The sequence below is a fragment of the Octodon degus genome, unplaced genomic scaffold (assembly GCF_000260255.1).
Source record: "Octodon degus isolate 3935 unplaced genomic scaffold, OctDeg1.0 scaffold00045, whole genome shotgun sequence".
NCBI classification, from domain to species: domain Eukaryota; kingdom Metazoa; phylum Chordata; class Mammalia; order Rodentia; family Octodontidae; genus Octodon; species Octodon degus.
This window is the reverse complement of record NW_004524621.1, coordinates 12,819,021-12,840,426: the sequence shown is the minus strand read 5'-3', so window position 1 is coordinate 12,840,426 and position 21,406 is coordinate 12,819,021. Positions and strand designations below refer to the sequence as shown.

General features: G+C 42.7%; 2 protein-coding genes across 3 annotated transcripts in view; one reads left to right on the top strand and one right to left on the bottom strand.

Moving 5' to 3' along the window:
• Positions 1 to 12,641, top strand: part of Ube2r2 (ubiquitin conjugating enzyme E2 R2) — a 106,230-nt gene extending 93,589 nt beyond the window's left edge. The window contains exons 3-4 of one of the 2 annotated variants that reach the window (XM_023715936.1): positions 7,452 to 7,586; positions 9,358 to 12,641. In XM_023715936.1, coding sequence (XP_023571704.1) covers positions 7,452 to 7,586; positions 9,358 to 9,565 — 343 coding nt within the window. In that variant the 3' untranslated portion in view covers positions 9,566 to 12,641. The remainder of the gene's footprint in view (positions 1 to 7,451; positions 7,587 to 9,357) is intronic. The other variant, XM_004631915.2, reaches the window with a different exon arrangement.
• A 1,349-nt stretch (positions 12,642 to 13,990) lies between these two features.
• Ubap2 (ubiquitin associated protein 2) overlaps positions 13,991 to 21,406 on the bottom strand; it is a 128,229-nt gene continuing 120,813 nt past the window's right edge. Inside the window, exons 18-27 of the mRNA XM_023716084.1 lie at positions 20,447 to 20,642; positions 18,875 to 18,966; positions 18,538 to 18,585; positions 16,419 to 16,497; positions 16,027 to 16,232; positions 15,610 to 15,709; positions 15,420 to 15,527; positions 15,223 to 15,287; positions 14,947 to 15,138; positions 13,991 to 14,863 (exon numbers count right to left, since the gene is read on the bottom strand). Of these exons, the coding sequence (XP_023571852.1) occupies positions 14,768 to 14,863; positions 14,947 to 15,138; positions 15,223 to 15,287; positions 15,420 to 15,527; positions 15,610 to 15,709; positions 16,027 to 16,232; positions 16,419 to 16,497; positions 18,538 to 18,585; positions 18,875 to 18,966; positions 20,447 to 20,642 (1,182 nt within the window). The 3' untranslated portion in view covers positions 13,991 to 14,767. The remainder of the gene's footprint in view (positions 14,864 to 14,946; positions 15,139 to 15,222; positions 15,288 to 15,419; positions 15,528 to 15,609; positions 15,710 to 16,026; positions 16,233 to 16,418; positions 16,498 to 18,537; positions 18,586 to 18,874; positions 18,967 to 20,446; positions 20,643 to 21,406) is intronic.

Here is a 21,406-nt window from a genome sequence, read left to right as displayed (position 1 = left end):
GTGTGTTATATATTGACAGATTTTGGAAGAAGCATGAACACTTATCTTATACTACAATTAATGAACTTTAATTCTAGATTATTTTTAGGGACCTCATTTTAATTCTTGTCTGTTATTTTGGGCTTAGGAAGATATATTAAAACTTTGTGACTCTTGACTAAACATTGTTTTTTAACATTTCTTTTTATTTTTAGCCAGACTCTTCTATAATTTAATTTCTATAATTATTTGTATAATATAAACAGGTTCAGGGGCTGAGGATATAGCTCAGTGGCACAAGCACCTGCCTGGCAAGCACATGGGCCTGACTTTGATTTCTGGTACCAAAAATGAAAGAATGATTGCAGTTTCATTGAAGTAAAATGATTAATTTTTAACTAATAAGTGACAGCTTTATGGATTTTTTAAAAACTTACATTAGGTTTTATTAGTAACTGATACTGTAATCATTAGACAGTATCACTGATTCTCTTTCCTAAAAAACCAAGGGTAATACCTACCTTAGTAGGTTATTAAAAAAATTAATGAATGATGCCTTTTGACCAGCTGACTCATCACTATTTTCATGTTTATGGATTTTATTATTGTCAGTGTGAAACAATCAATTGCTTTATAGTAGCAAATAAAATGTATTTATTTTCTCAGATTTTTTCGTTTGACCACAGAGAAAGTAGTTGCTAGATGCCTGCATTATAACCATTTGTTCACTTTAAGTACTATAGAATCTAGCTTGGGTGCTAATTATATTAAAATAATTAAGATAAATATTTAGAGGGGCTAGGGAGATGGCTCAGTAGAATAAGCACTTGCCTGGCAAGCTCAAGGGCCTGAGTTCAACCCAAAAAAAGCACTAAGATAAATATTTAGAACATTTTAAGTATCCCATAATTTAAAAAACACTTTTTTTCAGGAGAGAAGGCCTCTACATAGCAAGTGATGTATATATGAACTATCTTAATAGGCTTTAGTGATTGTATTTAAATAAGTATTAAAAGTTTTGAGTTTTATTTATTCCATTTTAAGTTTATTCAGGAACCTGCTTAATTAATAATATACCAAACTAACACCATATACAACTAAAAAGAAAAGCAAAAATGGTAAGCTTTCATTTGATTTTACATTAATATGTAATTCTCCAAAGATATGAGCTATGGTTTAATAAAAGGCAAGGAAAAAAACTTGGGGAAAAAGAAAAATATATATAGTGTATACAGTAGTCATGCCCACAGTCCCACTCCTGATCCAGAACTTTGCGTTTTGCAGTTTGTTACCCATGGCTCAGCTGAGGTTAGAAAACATTAAATGGAAAAATGTCAGAGATAAATAATCATTAAGTTTTAAAATGTACACCATTTAGAGTAACTTGCTGAAATCTATTCTATTCCTTTAACCTTTGAGAGTGGAATCATCCTTCATTCAGTGTATCTAGGCTGTGCTCTTTCTCTATTGTCAGTTAGTAGCTGTCTCAATTATGTTATGGAATCACAGTGCTTATGTTCCAAATACCCTTATTTTACATGGTCCCAAAATGCAAGAGTAGTGATGCTGGTGATTTGCATTTGGCAAAGAAGCTATAAAGTGCTTCTTTTAAGTGAAAAAGTAAAAATATAGTTACTTTGAGAGAATACATGTATAATATACGATGATTTTATTTTGTTTTCTTTTTTCTTTTCTTTTTTTTTTTTTTTTTTTTGACTTTTTTTGTTTTTTAGTTGAGAAACGTTTATTTTTTTGGTTTTGATGTTGAGGACATATCCCAGGGCTTCTAGCTTGCTAGGCAAGCATTCTACCACTGAGCCAAATCCTCAGCCCCAATATGCCATGATAAATTGTTCTGTGTTATTGTTAGCTGTTATTAATCTTTGCAAGTTAAGTTTTACCATGTTTATGCACACAAACACATAAACATGGTTCAGAACTACCTAGTTTTAGACATTCACTGGGGGTTCGGTATATAATTAAAGGTTCATGAAAAATGTTTCAGAAGATTTGTTGAAAATTGGACCAAAAAGGTACCAGGTAGAGTATAATTCTGGTGCTTATGTTTCAGAACTAGTTGTATCCCTAGCATAGAGAAAATAATGCTAAGGCATCAGGAATTCTTTTTTAGAGGCTAAATGTTCAATCAAATGTACGTACTCCCTTTGAGGAACAAACCTCCCTTTCCACAGATAAAAGCCTCAAGGCTTGTCCTTTTGCATCTTTTAATAATGTATTACCAACTACCATAGGAATTCAAGATTTTCTCGCCCTGACTTTGTGCATTAAATAGATTGTACTGTTGTTGTGTTATCTTAAAATGTTAGAGACTTTTATTTTCTTTTAAGGTAAATCTATTTTTCATTTAACCTAGTTCTTAGGCATTATTTTCATATTAATCTCCCCATCTGAAACTGCCTTTGGCATCTTGGGTGCCAGCATCTTTTTTTTTTCCTCCTGGGCCTACAAGTCCCTTATGGCCTGATTTAGAGACATTCCCCAGAGTTTGCTATGGGGATCTCTTCTCTGCTTTTATGCTCTTTTGGTTAGTTGCTTTACAACCATAACTCATCTCGGAGTCATTTTTTAGGTTTTCATATACAGCTCTACAAGATAGGTGCACTGACAGTCGTTTGCCTTATTTGATCTTTTGTCTCTGAGCTGTATGTAAATTATTGACTTTTCCTTCAATGTGTTGGTCTTTTTGGTATTTGTGAGTTTCTAGGAGCCATAGGGTATTCAGAAATGCTTTTTTTGTTTGTTTTTTACATCTGAGGCAGTTTTTCACTGTATAGTTCAGGCTGGCCTTCAACTCACTGATCCTCTTGCTTCAGCCAACCAAGTGCAGGAATTACAAGTGTGTTCCATCATTTGCCTGGAATATTTGTACTCTCAAGAGAGGTCAGAAAAGTGCAATGTAGTAATTAGGTGTGGATGGCTTTTGTTTGTTATTTATTGCGAGGACAGGAGGTCCTTAAGATAGATTATTTTCTTACTACTTACGTCATTGACATGTTAGGAGGAAAGATATATGATACACCTCAGGATATAGCTGAGCAGTAGAATGTTTGTCCAGCACATAAGGCCTTGGGTTTGAGCCCGTCCTATTCCCCTAAAAGAAAAAATAGCAGTTGGACAACCTTTTTTTGCTTGTACATCTTTGCTTTTAAACTTTCAAGGATCAGCAGTTTTTCAAAGGATTCTGGATAATAATCTATTGTGAAGTTGTGGCTGTGGTTTTTATACTGTTATTAAAAGTGATTCCCTATTCACATGTGTTTCCATACTCCTTATCCATAACAATCACCTTTACTGAAGTCTTTCACTCAGCTTCTCAGATAAAGTTGCATATGGAGGACTTTGTAGCCTGAAGAATTAGGGATTTAGTTACCTTTAAGAGACCTAAAGCAGGTCAGGGATTCATATACCTCAGTGGTAGAGTGCTTGATTAGTATTCCTAAGGCCTTAAGTTTAAGTGCCAGCACCCCCACCCCACCCCACCCCTACCTGGGTTAGTGAGTAGGGATAGTCCAGAAGTGAAGGGGCCCAGAAAAAGGTGCCACAGTAGTAGAGCTCCAGAACATCTAGCTGTTGTGTCCATCATAAAAACTCAGTAGTTTGCAGTCTCTTAAGGAAAACAAGTATACCTTCTGAAAAAAGAAATCTGTGTACTCAGGGGAAAGGAGGTAGTGAGAATTTCTTCAGAATGGAGAGGTTTTAAGGAGTTAGTCAGCAAGAGAGGAGTAGGGGAGCGTAGGGGATCCCGGTGGTGCCACATGTCTGTTGAGTAGTTCACAACCCAGTGCCTCTTATAGAGGTAATGAAGCCTGCTTAATTCTGTACTTTGTTGATAACCAAGTGAGATCCTTTTGGGGGATCTCTCAGACCTTGCTATACAGCTCACAACTGCTTTCTTTGAGCAATCAGCTCCAGAATTACTTGTTATTCCTCATGTAGAATGGAATATAAAAGGGGTCTTGGTGGGACCGAGTTGCTGAATTCAGTCCAGCAGTCACTGTTTGATATAAAAAGCTCTCAGGAGTAGGGTAAGTTTTTCTGTCTGGTCTTCTCTGAAAGGGCAGAGAGCCAGGGTACTGCATCAAGTGTTAGGTGGCAGGGTAGGCAAAGCCAGAACACCTGTAGCTCTGTTCTAGCCTTCTCTCATATTCTACTCTGGGTCAGGAGTTATTTTATTTGCTCTCAGTTTTATATTTACTTGCCTTTTAATGAAGCTCTCATTTCTATCTTACAATTCTCAAAAAGGTATCTCAGTGAACAGTAGTTACAACAGGGTACAGCAGGTATTGTTTCTTATTTTAACAGCATCAAGAAAAATTGTAGGGGCTAGGGAGATGGCTCAGTGGAATAAGCACTTCCCTGGCAAGCATGAGGGCCTGAGTTCAATCCCCAGCTCCGCCACAAAAAAAAGAAAAAAAATGTAGTCATGTGAACCATTGAGTTACTATATTTTGCCATTAACTGTCCTGTTTCCCCAGTCATAAGTTGCATCTTTATCTTGGTGTCCTTTAAGCCCTCATCCATGCTATAATAGGTAGTGAGGACCCAGCTTTGACAGGGTCACCTTCTGATGTTGTAGGTCTGTCTTTTGAAATAGTGGGAGAGATTAAAAGGACTCAGAATAATACAGAAGTCATGGAAGCACCCAGTTTCACTACAGTTGGTATCACCTGTATGTGGAATTCACTTTTGGTACCAGAGAGTTGGGCTTTACTTCTTCTCCACACATCAGTCTTTACTGAATTATAGTGGACCAGTAAAACCCAAAGTCTAAGTGTTTGAGAGTACAGTAAACTTAAATTTTAAAGAATGAGCTGTATCTCATATGCTACCTGGAGGGGTGTGTGTAGATCCTGGTGTGGAGAAGCGGGTGCATGTGTCTGTCTTTTGTGTATCTACAAAATTCTTAACTTCTGACCAAGTTAAGATAGTAAGACCTGAGATAAAGTGTTTATGCCATCGCTACCCATTTCCAGCCACTCAAAGGATCATATATGCCCCTTCATGTTGAAGTACAACTTAATGGCTCTCCCGGCTTTCTGAAAGAAAATTTTAGGTACTGATTTAGCCTTATAAATAAGTACCACCTTTTTCTGTGTCTAAAATTTATCTCTAAAAGTGCTATATCCCATTTTGTTTGGTGCCAATGCTGTAAAAATCTTGACTAGCTTGTGTATAAAATACTAAATTTTGTACTATTTTGAAGCATTTCTTCTTTGTGGGTTAGAACAGCCTTACCACCCTAATTCTGGCTTTCAGATTTGTTTTGCTTTGTTTTTTGAGACAGAGCCTCATTATGCAGTTCAGGCTGGTCATTATGTTGCTCAGGCTGGCCTCAAACTCTAGGTGATCCTCCTCCCTCAGCCTCCAAGTGCTATTTTCATAGCACCACCACATCCAGGCATGCTTTGAAAATTCTTTACAATCTGTGCCTGCCAGTGTAGTGAAAGTTTCTTCCCACTCAGTCCCCACTTCTTGGTGATATTATTTTTATGAGATCTGTTAAATCTGTACATATGTTAAGCATAAGTACATCCTGCAGTTCATTGACTTAAAAAGTACTCCCATTGGTGTGGTCTCTTTGGGGCCAGCAGGGAGAAAGAGAAACCAGTAGTGCAACTGTTTGAAAACTGAATTGAGTATTAGTGCATCTTTTTGAAATAAAAATCACTCCTTCTAAAAATAATCATGTTTTTCTTGATTTCTAGGCAGACTCTTGAGCCAGAAATATGGCCAGTTTTCTGTCTTGCTAAAGTTACACTTGTAGTGATATAATAGCTAGCAGCAGAAATCAGGTAGACCCATCTCACTGTTGTCTGTGGGTTGAAAAGGGTCAAATACAGTATTAACAATTATGTCTCTAATCTTCATTTCCTGTCTCCCTTAAATACTGTTTTTTCCTGCAATGTTGGAGATTGAACCCAGAACCTTAACACATTAGAAGCAAGCTATCTTCCATTAAGCTACCTCTCCAGCCCTAGTTAAATCCATATTTATTGTTTGATTTGGTTTGAACATTTGTGAGATCTTTAGGACATTACAACTTGCTGGATTGCTATTTGCTAGTCTTTGTGTGTATATTCCCCACCACTTTTGTACCATACTTTGTCCTTACTGTTTTTTCTAACAGATTTTTATGTGCATTTTATTTTTTTGAGGGGAGGGAATCTCTTGCTGTGGTTATTATGCTATGCACATTTAGTAAATTGTGGTCAGTTCATTTTCCTTTGTTGGCAGTGATGATTTTAATGTAATTACTGAAGAAGTCAAGAAAGCTGTTGGGGGAAGGGTCTTAAGACCCTGTGCCACTGAGCTATGCTCCCAGCCCTTGTCGTTGTCCCTCCCAACCCCCCATACCAGGGATCAAGCTCAGGACTGGTAACACTTATTCCACTGAGCTGTCTCCCCGGCCCTGCTTGGTTATTTTAACAAACTTTATGTTCTGTCACTGGCAGGAATGTCAGATTTTTATATTAGGATTAAAAACACATGTTCATACCAGATTTATAAACCTGGAGATTGGGGGTGGTATTAAATTGCTTCCCACTGTACTTGTAACATCTCACTTGGTGCCTCTGTTATACAGTAGATACTTCGTAAATATTTTTGAGTTAAGGTTTCTATCATCCAGACACTAGTTCCTCCATGTCAGTGCTTCGCTTTTCCTGTAGTCCTGTGTAACTCGTCTTCCTTTCCTTTTTTTTTTTTTCTTTTTTTCCCTTAAGTATTCTAAGGCAGGGTCTACAAGGTGTTCAGGGTCTCACTTCTAGATGGGACTTATAGTGATTACAGCCTCCCAAGTGCTGGGATTATAGGCGAGCACCACCACACCCAGTCTCTGTTACCCTCCCAGCGTGCCTTGGGGGCAGGGCCAGCATGGGCAGGCCCGGGGATTGAACCCCTGGCCCCTGCGCCTGCGTGCAGGCACTTTAATCCACTGAGCTATTTGGCCAGCCCTGCTTCTTTTCCTTAGTAGTATGAGGACATGTATGTGATACTATTTTTTAGATCTTAAAATGAGCTATTATACAATGTCATTTTTACTCTCTTCCATGAAAAACTTGTCTCAAAGCTAAGTGTTTTAGGCTTTCCTTTTCCTTACTGATTCTGTAGACAGCCAATTGAGACAGTAACTTCTACAGAGTTCACCTTGTCATGCAACATGCATGACCTTTATGCTGGCCTCACATACTTTGTCTGCCTTGTTTTCTAGTTAGTTTTTTTCTAGCCTAGCCAGCTAAGTACTGAAAACCAAATTTTACGATGATCAGTTTTCCTAGGCTTAGGTTAAATAGTAAGCAAAGGAAAACTTAAAATCTGATTATGATCACTATGTGTATCTAAAATGTACCAGTAAAATCTAATTTTTAAAAATCTGATTGTTACTAAAACCAGAATACTTTTGACTACTGTGAATATGGGTGTTCCTAGCTGACCCCTTTCTGTATTTTCAGGACTATCCTTTTAAGTGTAATCTCACTACTTAATGAGCCCAACACCTTCTCCCCAGCCAATGTGGATGCTTCGGTTATGTTCAGGAAATGGAGGGATAGTAAAGGAAAAGACAAAGAATATGCTGAAATCATTAGGTAAGCACTTCATTTTTTGTTTCCTGTTACATCATACAACCCCAAATGTGTTCTGCAACCAAGGCTGTAAATTGAACTTAAATATTCTGTTCACTCAGGTTAGCTCCTCTTAATTACGTTTATAGAGTGGGAAGAGCTTTCTGCCTAAATTTAGTAAACTTCGCTATTGAGAGAGGACCCTACTACTAGAAGAGGATCTACTTTCCTAGGAACCAAAACTTCCAGGTTCTTAACTAAGCAAGTTTGCAGATTTCCCTTCTTAGGCATTTTGAGCACCCTGTTCTGAACTTTCAGCAGGTCCAATAAATGAAGCAAACATATTTACCGCAAATATGCCAGATTCTAGGAATATGAAAGATACTATTTTTTTTTTCAAATTTTTTAAATTAATGGAGCACTGTGGTTTATTGGCAGTTTTTGGCTGTGTATCTTCTAGATGTTTGCATTATTAACAACACTAGTAAATGGTATAACCAAGAAAAAGAATCAGAAGACTATCAGTGTAAAAGTAAAAAAAAAAATAGAAGGCATCGCGCTCAACCTTTCCATAAGTCTAGTTGGCAAAAATGCAGTGTAATGTGGGAAAACAAGCAATAGAGAAATCTGTTGATATAAATCAGCAGTTCTGCTTCTTCCCATTGTGACCCCTTTAGACCTTGCCTGAACCATAGCTATTTAATGAGATTTTTAAAGATAGAATTTGGGCAGCTGCATTTATCACCTACCTCAGTAACTAATGGCATACCAAACCCTTAAGGCCATTGGTATAAATGTAAGAACCTATAGAAATTTGGCAGAGCATGGGAATGGGTACACTATTTCTGGCAGAGTGCAGAGACTAAAGCTTAGAAGCTTCAAGAGTGACTAAAACAAGCTTGTTAGGTAGCAGACTATATTGTAGGGACTAGGGTCCCAGATGTAGCTTAAGACGTGGCATCTGCTTTAATGAAGTTCACATTCTGACGGGGGAAGAGAGAGGAATAAACATTCAAAAAAGATTGTAAAAGAAGGGAAGGTAAACTAGTAATAAGTAAGATAAATGTGAAGGATGACATGAGAGTGCTAGGTGGCTTTTTATTAGGTTGTCTCTAAGGCTGAAGGACTTCCCAGTGCTTGCTTAGGAATATGAGGCCCTGGTTTTCCTCCCAAGCACTATAGAAATCAAAAAATAAAAAAGTCCTGCTAAATTCAGTTGTTCAGACAAGCCTTCTTTAAATTGATCCTTGAGATCTGAATGCCCAGGAGTCAGATCAGGGAAAGAACAGCTAACTGTTCCAGACAGAATAGGCAACTACTAGGTGGTGTCCTTATGGTACAAAAAGAAAACCCTGCTGGCCTGAAGGTGTTGGAATTGGAGAAAGCAGTGGACTAGGACTGAAAGAGCCACGAGAGGTCATAGATTTTGGAATGCTGTATAAGGTATTTGGATTTGGCCCTGAATATAAAGTATGAGATTATTGAAAATTGTTAAGGCTACCTAGTGAAATGGGGTGTGTGTGAAAAGACTAGGAAAAAGTTATTTTTTGCCTAACATTTGAAGCCATTGCTTCAAAATCCCTTCATATTAGTAATTTATTTCGCTCCTAAAAGATTACTGTTAAAATTTTCAAAAATGGTACCCGATGGGCATGGTAATGGGGTCTCTGTTAGATGCATTCAGGCAGGCATTTAAGTTTGGAAAGCAGCGTGCTAAGAAATCTCAATTAAGGTGCGTTATGGCATCTTGAGCTCATACCACGAACCATTTCTGTGTCATCCTCCATCTCTTCAGGAAACAGGTCTCAGCCACTAAGGCCGAAGCAGAAAAGGACGGCGTGAAGGTCCCCACCACGCTGGCGGAATACTGCATCAAAACTAAAGTGCCTTCCAATGACAACAGCTCTGACCTGCTATACGATGATGACGTTGACGATGAGGACGAGGAGGAGGAGGACGCCGACTGCTATGACGATGATGACTCAGGCAACGAGGAGTCCTGACGCCCTCGCCAGCTGCCCCGCCGTCTCAGGCCAAAGGGAGGGGAGCGCCGGGGGCCTGGCACGGCCCCCCAGCAAAAACCTGTGCAGCAGGGGTGGGGAAACAAACACAGCTCTGCCGCCTCCCCGTGTGGATCTCGGTTTGCTCCTTTCTATGGACCTTTAATGGAGAGAAAGTCACCCTCTGCAGAATGTCTGAATTCTTGCATTCTTTGCCCTTCCATCACTGTATTGATTCTTTTTTTTTAAGAAAAAAACCCAGACTCCAGCCTCACTTCGTCTTTACAAAATGTTCACAGCAAAACACGTTTGGTCTGTTTTTAGATTCCTGAAGAATTAGTCTTAAGACATTTAATGTGTTTTAAAGCTGGGAACCCATTGGGAGTTCTTAAGTGCTGCATATATGGGGTAGCAAAAGAAAATGGAAACAAAATAACCCAAAAACTTTAAAAAAACAAAAACGCCTACTTGCCAAGGTTTAGCTGCTCATTTCCTTAGTGTGTGCACATCTGTTCAGCCCTTGGTGGTGAACTTTGTTTCTTTCCCGTATGGCTGGGATGCAGTGGGCATCAGGGACTGACTGCTTGCTAAGCCTGACGTCACATGTTCTTTCAGCCTCCACAAATCTAACTTGGAGGTCTTAGCTACTCTGAGGAGAAAAATCAAATTTTGATTTTTGGTTTTATTTTTTTTAATTGATTGGGATCTAAACTCAAATAAATATTCATACTTTCCATAGAACTGAGCACTTGGTTGCTATTTATTTTAAAGGCAAGTTTCTTCCTCCGCCAGGCAGTGGGACAAATGGGAGGAAGCAGAAATTATTCTGTGGATTTTTAGTGGTAAGAACAAATGGTTGAAAAACATACCAGCTCTGGTTGACGCTGCTGAGGGAAAAAAAGTCAGAACTACTGGTGGCCACTGTTGGAGAGGAAACATCTGTTTTATGTATTTAACATGGCCTTCCCCTCAAAGATACACCCTGAACATGAGGTTTGGTTTGGTTTTTAATTTAAGTAGCCACTTTTAATTACTCAGTATTAATCCTAGGTGCATGTGTTAAGATTTTGTCAATGAGCTGCTTATACTGATAGTGATAAATGTGGATGTGTGAGACTTGAGTGACTGGTTCTTGCTTGCTTCTTGGATGTGATCTGGACTTTTTTTCCTTTCAGTATATTTAGACTACAAGAAGAAATTTCCTTCATTGGACCTGTCTTTTGGCAGAGCCAAGGGTATTGATTATAGGCAGTTTCCAGGCCAGATCAGGACTTCTGGCCTTACAGTTGCTGCAGGTTTGATTCCCAGGTCTCAGTAGTGTGTTGTCTCCATCTAGACTGAGATCCAGCAGCCTTTACTTTACAGGGACTATAGAATTTGAAGGTGATTTGTGTTAATGGGGTGCAGAAATTCAGTGTTCTTTGAGTGGGAAAAAACTAATGTAAAATCAATTTCAGAAGGAAAATACAGCAAAAACTGACTATAGTCCTACTTAAGATCCCTGTATACATGTCATGTTTAGATCATAGCTCAGAAAGAACTAGAGGGCAGATTAGGGACAGGGTTAGGACAGATTCTAAGATGGTCAGAGTAGGTGATGCTTACTTCCTTAGCTCCTCCTTCCTTTCTGATCTCAGGGTTTTCATTTGCTCTTCAAATGTTCCCAAACTTAAGCTATTTCTCAGCAGCCAACTCTGGCCTATAAAGTTTGGTCTGTTATTAAATGGGAATTGGGACACTATTTAGCCTGGTCCCAGAATCTCTGTGTAATCTCCACAGGGTTAGAGGGCTGCTGTTACGCCCTCAATTCCGGAGATTCAGGAAACAGCAGCTCTGTGTGAAGATGCACTATTAAGTTTTCTGAGTATAAACTCTTATAGAATTTTGAAATGAGCTATTTGCTCCCCACACTTAAGTAATGCTTTCAGATAACCTGCAAACCTTCTGGAGCCAAAGCCTTTCACAATGCTCTCTTGATTTTTACCTCCCACTCCAGCGGCCCCAATCACAAGTTTACAGCCAGTAGCTTGGTCTTAGCTCTTGGAGCCCTAAAATGAATCCTTTTGTTCTCTTTCTGCTAAAGCATCTCACTCCCAGGGCAGATCAGGCACCTTGGCACTATGGGAGGTGCTGTGCTGTTCAGCTCTGTCCCATTAGGCCTTCTGGCCTCATTGCTTGTCGACTCAGGGAACCAGAGCGCCAAGTGAAGGTCATACTTCTCAGCCCTTCCTTCAGGGCATTACTGTTGTAAGCTGGGTTTGCCTCTGATGAGAGTACAATCGGTTCCAGAAGCTTAAGCTATTTTGATGGTGGCAGGTACTGATAGTTTAGCCTCATGTATAAAACCCAGATGCTGGTTCCAACGCCTGTCTCTGAAAATATATCCTGTGGAGAAATTCTTGAGTAAGGCTTTTTGGTTTGTCCCCCAACTCCCCACCCCGCGCTTTGGAGTGGATGGAGGTCTCAGGCTCATGCCAGAACCTTGTGAGTATAGTTGTGATTATTTGGTGTGACAGTAACTTAAAACCCTGCATTTTTAGATTTCTTGATTCTAATTGAAGCCTCACTGAAATTGGTCTTCAATTCCATATATTCTGAGGCTGAGTGGAGAAAGTAAAATATCATGATTTTGTTGCTTGAGTCTCCCTGCCCCACCCCTTTTCTTACCATTCCAGAGTTCTTTTCTACTAGCCAAACTTTTTTGTAGTCTTTCTCCTGGCAATTACTTGCTTCTTTACTTGCTGGTTTCCTTGTGTTTGGGGCATATGTAGTAGGAGATTTGAAGGGGAAAACGTATAGTCTCTGCTGGAAATTCTTAACCCTCCCCATCCTGACAAAAAGGTTTACATTTACAACTAAAGATTCAGATGCAATTTTCAACTATTTTGAAACCAGCAGGACACACCTGACTTTAATAGCTTTCTTAGCTGAAGTTGTAGATGTTTTTCTTCAGTTTAACTTATAAGAAAAAAATTATCTGATGCATTTTGTGTTGACATCCCCTTTAGTGTTTTATTTTGTCTTTTTCTGCCCATCTGTCTACTAATAAAATGTGAAATAAAATATACCTGTATTGATACTTCCCCATGGGATGACCCTCTTCTTTTTTCCTTGTGTTAAAAGGTGGTGTCAGTGTTTTCATTGTTACCTTAGAAATTATACTCAATACTGGAAAAAAAAAATTAAAACCACCCCTTCCACTGGCTAATGTGCCTTTCTGACCAGTCCTACTCATCTCCCTGGAGAACCCCCCCCCCCCAAACCATATAAGCTTTTAAAGAAGGTTCTTCAAGGCACGTTTGTTAAACTTAATTCTAAAATAGGACAGTCTTTGAAGGGTATTCTGCTGCCTTTCTTGGACCAATACTTTTGTCTTTGTGTATCCAATTTTCTGTTGGTAATACCAGGAATGAAGCAAGAGATTAATAAAGCCCTATTTTGTGGACACTGGCCCTTTTGTCTAGCTAGGATTCCAAGTTGAGTTAATAGCCTTATGCCTTCCATCTTAAGTCACCACTGTTCAAGTCTATAGATACAAAAGTATTAAAAGGTGAAGTGAACCCTGTTCTGTGACCATAGTCTGATTTTGATGACCATAGGCTGACTTTGAGACAGTAACAACTACAGGTGAAATATCCCTAATCTGAAATCTGGTATATTTCTGGTCCCAAGCATTTGGATACTCCACGTGGTCAAGGTTGTCTGGTTGATGAAAAGCAAAGAAAGTACAGACAGGTATTAACTGTTCACCTAGATCCATGTTTCAGGGCCTAGATCCCTACTTTCAGTTCTTGGCTTTGTTCTAAATTTGGAAAAGTTACCCTGCCTTGGCATTCTTGTTGCCAGGGCCCTGTGAGACTGTCCCATCTCTTAAAAAATTTTTTTTGCAAGAGAAGCCAGCGGTCGAGGGCTGTGGTGGGACAGATGACTGTTCAGTCAGGAGGTTTCAAACCAGGCAGTGTCTACCAATGTTTCCCAGAAGTGTTAGCCCTTAATTTCAATTCTCCATCACTAACTTTAATCAGACTACTAAAATTAGCACTGCACAGAGTCAGGTATAGGTTGACTGTGCAAATGCTTGGAACCGGAAACAGCAGGTTTCAGAGCATTTCACATTGGGGTTACTAATCTGGTCAAGTTACCGTCTCAAAGCCAGTGTAGGGTCACAGGGTTCACCTTTAATACTTTTTATTTATGTCAATACTCAGGAGCAGCGGAGTGCATTAACTTTGTTGAATGCAGGCTAGGAGGTGGTTTAGTTGTCTTTTTAGCCATATCATTTAGGCCAAGAGGAAGTCCAGCCAAAAAGGTGTAAGCCCAACAGACTACTGTCAGATGCTGGTGGCTACAGGAAGTTTGTTCCAGCCCCGTGAAATCCAGGGTGCCTCTTAAGGAACCACTGCTGAGCCATACCACATAGAGACCGTGCATGCTTTCAGAACTTTTATTAGGTGGAATATGGGCAAGAGAAAACACCCGAAACAGTTGCCCACCCAGCTCAGGACAACAGAAAACACTGTGCTTGAAGATGGGCTTACACTAAAGTAGAGGCAGATCTTTGATTTTTAAAGGGGAGCTCATCGGCTTATTTTTTCTGAGGCCTAGTTTGTTTTAAATGGCTGGCTAAAGGACGGCAGTCTCTAGGAACAGGACCAGATGCAAAAGCCCTGGCTCTGTGAGGACAAACAGCCCAGATTCGTGTTAGGCAGGTGATCATCTGCTATTCCCAGATCAAGATTTGATGGAAGGGAGACCACGACAAATAACAAAAGGATCAGTTTCTCAAAAATAGGTATAAAGTAATTACAAACTAAAGAAACTCAAATAATGGTTCACAAGGGACTGAGATAAATTGTGATTCTTCATTGATACCTGACCCCGAAGCCCAAATTGCCTCATGGTCATGTGGAAGACCTGATGGCAGAAGGGGTGTAGGCTTTCTTGGTTACAGTAAGAAAGGTCTGGATGGGGAGAGCAGACTTGGGTGCCACTTGCAGCCCTGGATTTCTATTACATTTACAAATACATACATAAATACATTACATACAATAGCAAGTCTGGGAGGAGGGCTCTCCACAGAGCTTCAAGAATCTAGGAAAGCCCCCCCAGCCCCCCACGCCACCCCCGGGCTCCCAGAAATACGCTCCTGTGTTCTCTCCTGCCCAGGGTAAGCCCTGCTCTGGAGCCCACCCCTTCTTCAGTGGTCTAGTTTGTCCAGTACGGAGAGTTGCCGTAGGTGGGTTTGGAGGCTTGAGACTTGGGCTGCAGGGAACTGGGCTGGCTGCGCTGTCCTGAGCCACTCTGAGGAGGAGAAAAGGCTATCAGGGTTGGAGAAAACCCATGCCCCAGGGCAGGGAGGGCCAGCTCTCCTCCACTCAACTCACCTGGGCATCCTGTGGAAGGTGATGGTGCAGCAGCTGAGAATGGGGCTGCTGGTGGGCCGGAAGGATGTGCAGGAATGGTGCAGGGGCATAGCCGGGGGCAGCTGCAGGGGCCAAAGGGCCTGTGGAGCCCAAGGCTGAGGGCAAGCTAAAAGGTGGAGGGGTCCCTGCATGAAATCCCTGCTTGTCAAAAGCCTGCAGGGCAAAGATGACAAAGGTGAGGGTCAGGTTAGACTTTACCTAATACCAACCTATTTGTCCACCTTTGTCCTCCCTTACCTGTGTCTTGTAGACAGAAGCAGTCATATCTGGTAGGCCAGTGACACCTGAAGGCACTGATGCTCCTAGGAGGAAAAGCAATTAGTTGCCCAGAGCATTTGGTCCCAGCTCCAGGAATACTGAGGTGGCCCTGCCTGCGACGATCAAGTAGGAGACAATTCCATGTTTTGATGCTGGAAAGGATGGGTAAACACTACCTTTGCCAGGCCCAGAACCAGCAGACTTGTTTGGTGTCTGTGATGATCCAGCATAGCCACCCTTGGTGTAGTCACCTGCTGCTGTCCCCTGGGTCAGGTCATCATAACCTAGCATGGCAGCATACAAGACACATGTGAGCGAAGAAGCCTGCCCTGCCCTATCTCTGTCCCTGCTGGGATCACCCCTCACCTGTGCTGTAGCTTTGCTGACCATAGCCACTGGCCTGCTGAAAAGGGGTGGCGGGGGTGCTGAGGTTCACACCATGCTGTTTGGCTGAGGCTGGAGGGACCTAGTGGGGCAAGCAGGTGAGTACTAGTCTTAAAGAGTAATGCAGGGAGACAGAACAGGTCTGGTATCTTCTGCTTTAGCTTTAGACAGCAGGTAATATACCCACGACCAGAGAGGACCTGTGCTGTCTTCAATGCAACACATGGATCGTAAAGCAGATGGGGAATGTAACTTCCTCTTCAGCCTGAACAGCTCTTGAAGGCCACATGAGACTGAGTGGGGCCATGACCTGTGCCCACCCCTGCTTGTACTCCCAGGTTTCATGCTTTCAGGGATGCAAGACCAGGAGGAAGAAGTATGACCCCCACAAATACTCACGAACATGGTAGGCCCATATTGGAAGGCACTGGGGACACCAGTGTAATAGGGAAGGCCAGTGTAGCTGTAGCCAGGTGGCAGTGCAGGATTCAAAAAGGGCTGCTGGGCTGTGTGGTGCGTCTGGGATTGGCTTTGCTGTGGCTGAGCTAGTGTGGTGGGAGGAGCAGGAGATCCAGAGTCACCTCGGCCAAACTTTGTGACATCACCTAGGGGAAGAACACTGAACCATATACAACCAAGGAAAAAGACGTGACTGGCTTCTGCACAGTAACAAGTCTGGCTGGCAGCTCAAGTACAAGCAGCTACAAAACACCTCTTAGACCTTCTACTCTCCTGGGATTAGCTACAGGGTAAATCCCACCCTCCCACTTTCATCCACTGAGCCAACAAACCTGAATACGGGTTATTAGCCAGGCTCCCATCTCGGCTGGCAAGGGCTGTGGGTGCAGCAAAGGGAATTCCATAGTAATCCTACGAAAGACCAGAAGACTCCTTCAGCAAATGATCTCCTCCATCTCAGGAGACAGACCCAGTAAGCAACACAGGCACAAGGCACTCTGGGTAATGGCACATTTTCCTAGAGGCTGCATGGCTCAAAGGCAGCATTCAGCTAGCTGTGGGCAAATGGCAGCCTCGAGTGTGTGCAGCTCAGGAACCCTGATCAGCACCACTGCTTTAGAGGACCAATCTCACACATCCATGTCACTCCAGGGGTGGTCGCTTGTGAACTAACTTCACTGGCTTTTCCTGTGTGAGACTAAAAGAGGAGCCAGGAAAGTTGGTGAACAGAAGAAAGAACCTTGAAGGTTTAAAGGGGCACAAAATAGTGCCAAGCCAGCACAGGAGCCAGATTTAAGCCCCCTGGCCTCCATCCTACTCTCTGTCTTGGCAACAACACTGCAGAGAATCCAGGCAAAGGATGGGAGCTATACCAATGTGAAGACAAAGCTGCAAGGCAGCCCTGCCCTGCCCCTCACGCTTTCCAGTATGAGATGTACCTGGTATCTCAGCACAGGGCAAGCAAGCTGCTGGGCCACCCTAGCCACCCTGACCATTCTGGGCCACATCTCCAGGTAATCTGCAGAAGACCCACATACCCTCAGCTCAGAACCTTAGGAGGCAGCTAGATAGCTCACGAGAACACATCCGTGGGAGCTGTGATGCAAGCCCAGAAGGAAGGGCCCATTCACAGACAATGAGGAATTCTTTTATAGGCAGGAATTAGGCACAAAAGCTGCAAATGTTAAAAAATGACCCACAGATAAATTAAAAGCAACTTATCCCAAATGTGGGCTGAGGGAGGATTTTCTCTAAAGCATAAATCAAGAAAAAACAAAAAACAAACAAACAAAAAAAAACCCACAAAGGAGAAGGGTCAGGAGTGCAGTAACTGGGGGAACATCGTTCCTGCACTGCACAGCTGGTATATGGAAGATGCCTGCCAGAGATCCAGCAGGCTCTCGGCCAGCCTCACCCTAGTAGCTTCATGATGCCATAGGTGAAACACTCCTGCCCAAGCAACACTGAGAGGACAGGCAGCACCTGCAGCTCTACAGCTCCTGCCAACTTAGCAGAGGAAGTGCTGGGCAATACCCATGGGAGCACCTAACCACTTACCAAACTCATTCTTTAAATATAGACTGATCAAAAATTGCATACCTTCTCAATTTTTAAAAGATAAAATGACAGGAAATATTACAATGACTACTGTACCAAATTCATTCAATCTAAGAATTGACTGGCTAAAATGACACCTGCCTGGGTGATGTTCAGGATAAACTGTCAAGAGGCTAAAGAGAGAGATTAAGAACAGGAAAGACCATAACCAGGAGTCTGAGAATAGGGACAGGAAGATCATAACCAGGGGTCTGACAGTCTTCTGACAGATGCTTCAGGAAACATCAGGCTAAGAGGTGGGGAAAAAAAGAAAAGAAGAGTAGCCACCCAGAATGAAGCCCAGCCAAGCTACTTCTTGCCCATCCCTTTTGCTCCTATGGAAGGCCAGGGAGGGCTTCATCCTCTTACACTGGGTCAGAATGAAGAGGCATCTGTGACCTTGACAGGGTGGCTACAAAAACCAGGATATCCCAGGGTGGAATGAGAGGCCAGGCCCAGAACACACCTATGGACAATAAAGTCACCTCTCAGTAGATTCAGTGATGCTGTCATCACAGACACAAGGGTTGGCCAACAGATTCCAAAGAACCATCAAGTGCTTTGTGGGAGATTTTATATAGCTCAGGGCTAAGTAAGAGCTTCATGTCTTGTACTACATGGCTTTAAGAATCTTCTGGGGAACCAGTTCCCAAAGGATTCCAACTTCCTTAAGGCATTTATCTGCCAAAGTTATGGCCACAACAGGCACAGTCACCAAATGAAAACAGCCTTCTCACCAGTGGTGCTAGAAGTTACATGGACTGAGGATCCTGAAGGCCAATGAGGGTGGCAGTCAAAGCCAAGGGAGAAAAGACAGGGAAGAAAAACTGTCACAGCTTCCACCAATCCACTTACCATAGGCAGCCGTGACTGCAGCATTTGGAGCTCATCATAGCCATAAATCTGCATGAGAACCAGAAATAGTACATAAGGAACCAAATGCCATCCCCTGGGAAATGCAAGGCCATCCAGGGGCTAAAGGTTAGGCAGTTAAGACACACCCAAGAATAGGACCTGGATCAGCTGCTGTCGGAACCAAAACTGCCCAAGAGTCCTCTAGACAGTGGAAGACACATCGGGAATTAAAAAGGCAGAGATAGGAAGCTCAGAGAGCACAGCCCAAGTTGGATATCGTTGGCCCAACCCAAAGCCCCCTCACCAGGTCCAACCAGGAGTTGCACCATGTGCTCACCGGGTAGGCAGGAAGTAGTCCTCCGGGGCCCACGAGGTACTGGTTGTGCAGCAGGGGAGGTAACCCTTGAGGCAGGTTTGGGGGTACTTTGCCTATAGAGTGAAAATCCAATACAGTAGGGCAGACACCTCAAAGAGTGAGATTTCCCCAGCTGCTCTGGAAGGAGGCACAGGTCACTGAGCTCAGCTGGCCACAGTACTGCCCCAATGGATCTGTGATTTAGACGGTGGAACAAAAGCCTAGAGACGGTAATGCTAGAAAGTGGCTAATAGACAAAAACCACATGCTACCACATTCAGAATGTTTTAACACCAGAAAATTCTACACAGAGAAGTACCTGTTGTTCTCCAATCCCAAAGGTCACACTGCACTGAGCAAACATGAGCATAGACAATATGCCTCCTCCAAACAGAAGGAAGCTGTTAGATTTAATTTTTTTTAATTTTTATTTTTATCTTTTAAAACCAAAGCATTTATTTTGAGTGATTGCTGCAATTCTCAAGATGAACTGGACGCTGCAACTGCTGCTCTCTTGGGGGTAGGTGTTCCTTTGCGGAAGCCAATGCCTGAATCTGCGATATACAATTTTTAGGTGCCTCATTCGACCGGTTCCAGTGGTATGTCACCTTTTAGCCTTTGCACTCCAGTTATACTTTCTCTTGCACTTGGTGGGATAGCCACATTTGTCACAAGTCGACTTCTGAAGTGGCAGGCCATAGAGCCACAGTGGCGGCACAACGTGTGCGTCTTATTACAATGCTTTCCAAAGGATGACGGTCCCTTCGTCATCTCGCTTGTGCCATGTTATGTTTGTTTAGATCTGCAAAGTTCCACTAAAGCTAATGTGCTAAGCCTTGGTCTCTAACTGGTGGTGGTTCCAGATGTAGTGGACTGTTAGTGGTGGACCTAAACTGGAGGAAGGAGGTATGTGGTAGGAGGCCATCTGAAGGGTGTGCTGGGACCCTGGCCCCCCTTTGCTTCCTGGCTCTCAAGAGATGTGCAGCTTTCCTCCACTGTATCTTCTTCAACATGATGCTGCCTCATCAGCTCACAGGCTCATAAACACGAAACCAAGTCATGATGGCCTAAAACCTGAAACCATGAGCAAAAACCTTTCTCTAAGCTGTTTATCTCAGGTGCTTTGGCACATCCATGGAAAACTGACACAGAAACCATGCAGCGCCAGGAAAGCAACAGGCTGTGTCAAAAGCAGGTCTAGCTGACAAACCATCACATAAAGTGTCCAGGAGATGGACACGTGACAGGTCATGCTAGACTCCTCTAAGTCACCATGTTAATTCAGCTCCAGGAATAAGGCAGAAAATAATGGAGAGCCAGAAGCATAGAGGCCTCTAGGAATCCTGCTCACCTGGCAAGTGACCCCATCCTTCCCTTATGGAGGCTGGAAGATCAGCCTCACCAGGTCAATGCATGCCATGGCAGTGGCCAAGTGACATACAATCAATCTGCTAGCACTTGTGCCTACTCACCATACATTGGCACACTTCTTAGGAAGCAACATGTACAGATGTGAAGGGCCCAGGACGAGCATGGAAAGCCCAGGGTACATACCTGAAGTCACCAAGGGCACGGCCCTGCCTGTGCTGCTGGGTGTGCTCACAGTGGTCCCACCCAGGCAGAGGCTGCTCCCTGTGCTCATGCTGCCAGGTGGGCTGACACTTGAGGAAGGGGCACTTGAACAGGATGGTGCTGACGTGGAGAAGGTCGTTGAGGACTGAATGGGAGGGGGGTTCTCCTCGTTGGCATGCTAGCAAAACAAAAGCCAGGACACATGGGTCTGGAGACAGAGAAGGTGGGAGAGGAAGAGCCTGGCCTGCCCTTTGTGCTTGCGGCCTCATGGCTAAATAGGCAGGTGACGATGCTAGCACCCAAGGACTCTAATGAATGAGGTTGTGCTCTCAGCGATCACTGAGCCAGGTTCAGCCATCAGTACTTCCAAGTCTAATCAAGAGCACTGAAACTGTGCTCTATGACCAAAGCACATTTTAAAAATTTTCAAAATATTTACGCCTTGCTATCTAATACAAAGCATAGAAGCACCAAACAAACTTCAGGTCACAAATGAATAAAGGCTATTTGAATACAAGATGAGAACCTACCTCACAGAAAAGCTAAGTTTTTGAAGAGCTTACCACAGGACCACAATAGTGGTTTTTTCTATTAGTCTTAGCTACTCTGGTCTAGAAGCCACAGAAGACCACAAAAGTCCTTTAATCCAAAACCTGCTAATAATACCTTTCAGTCTACCAGACCTCAACAGGGCCTTCCTAAAAAGGCATGGCCTGCCCTGTGCTTGCTCAAGAAGATCTACCCAGAGGGAAAGGTACAACACAGCAGAAAACTGAGTTCCAGAAATACTGTCTAGTAGTACAATTATAGCTGGGTGTGGTAGCACACGCCTGTGATCCCAGCACTCAGGATGTTGAGGCAGGAGGATTGTTGCAAGTTTGAGGCTAGCCTGGATTACAAAGTAAGCTCAAGGCCAGCCTGAACTGCTGAACTGTGTAGCAA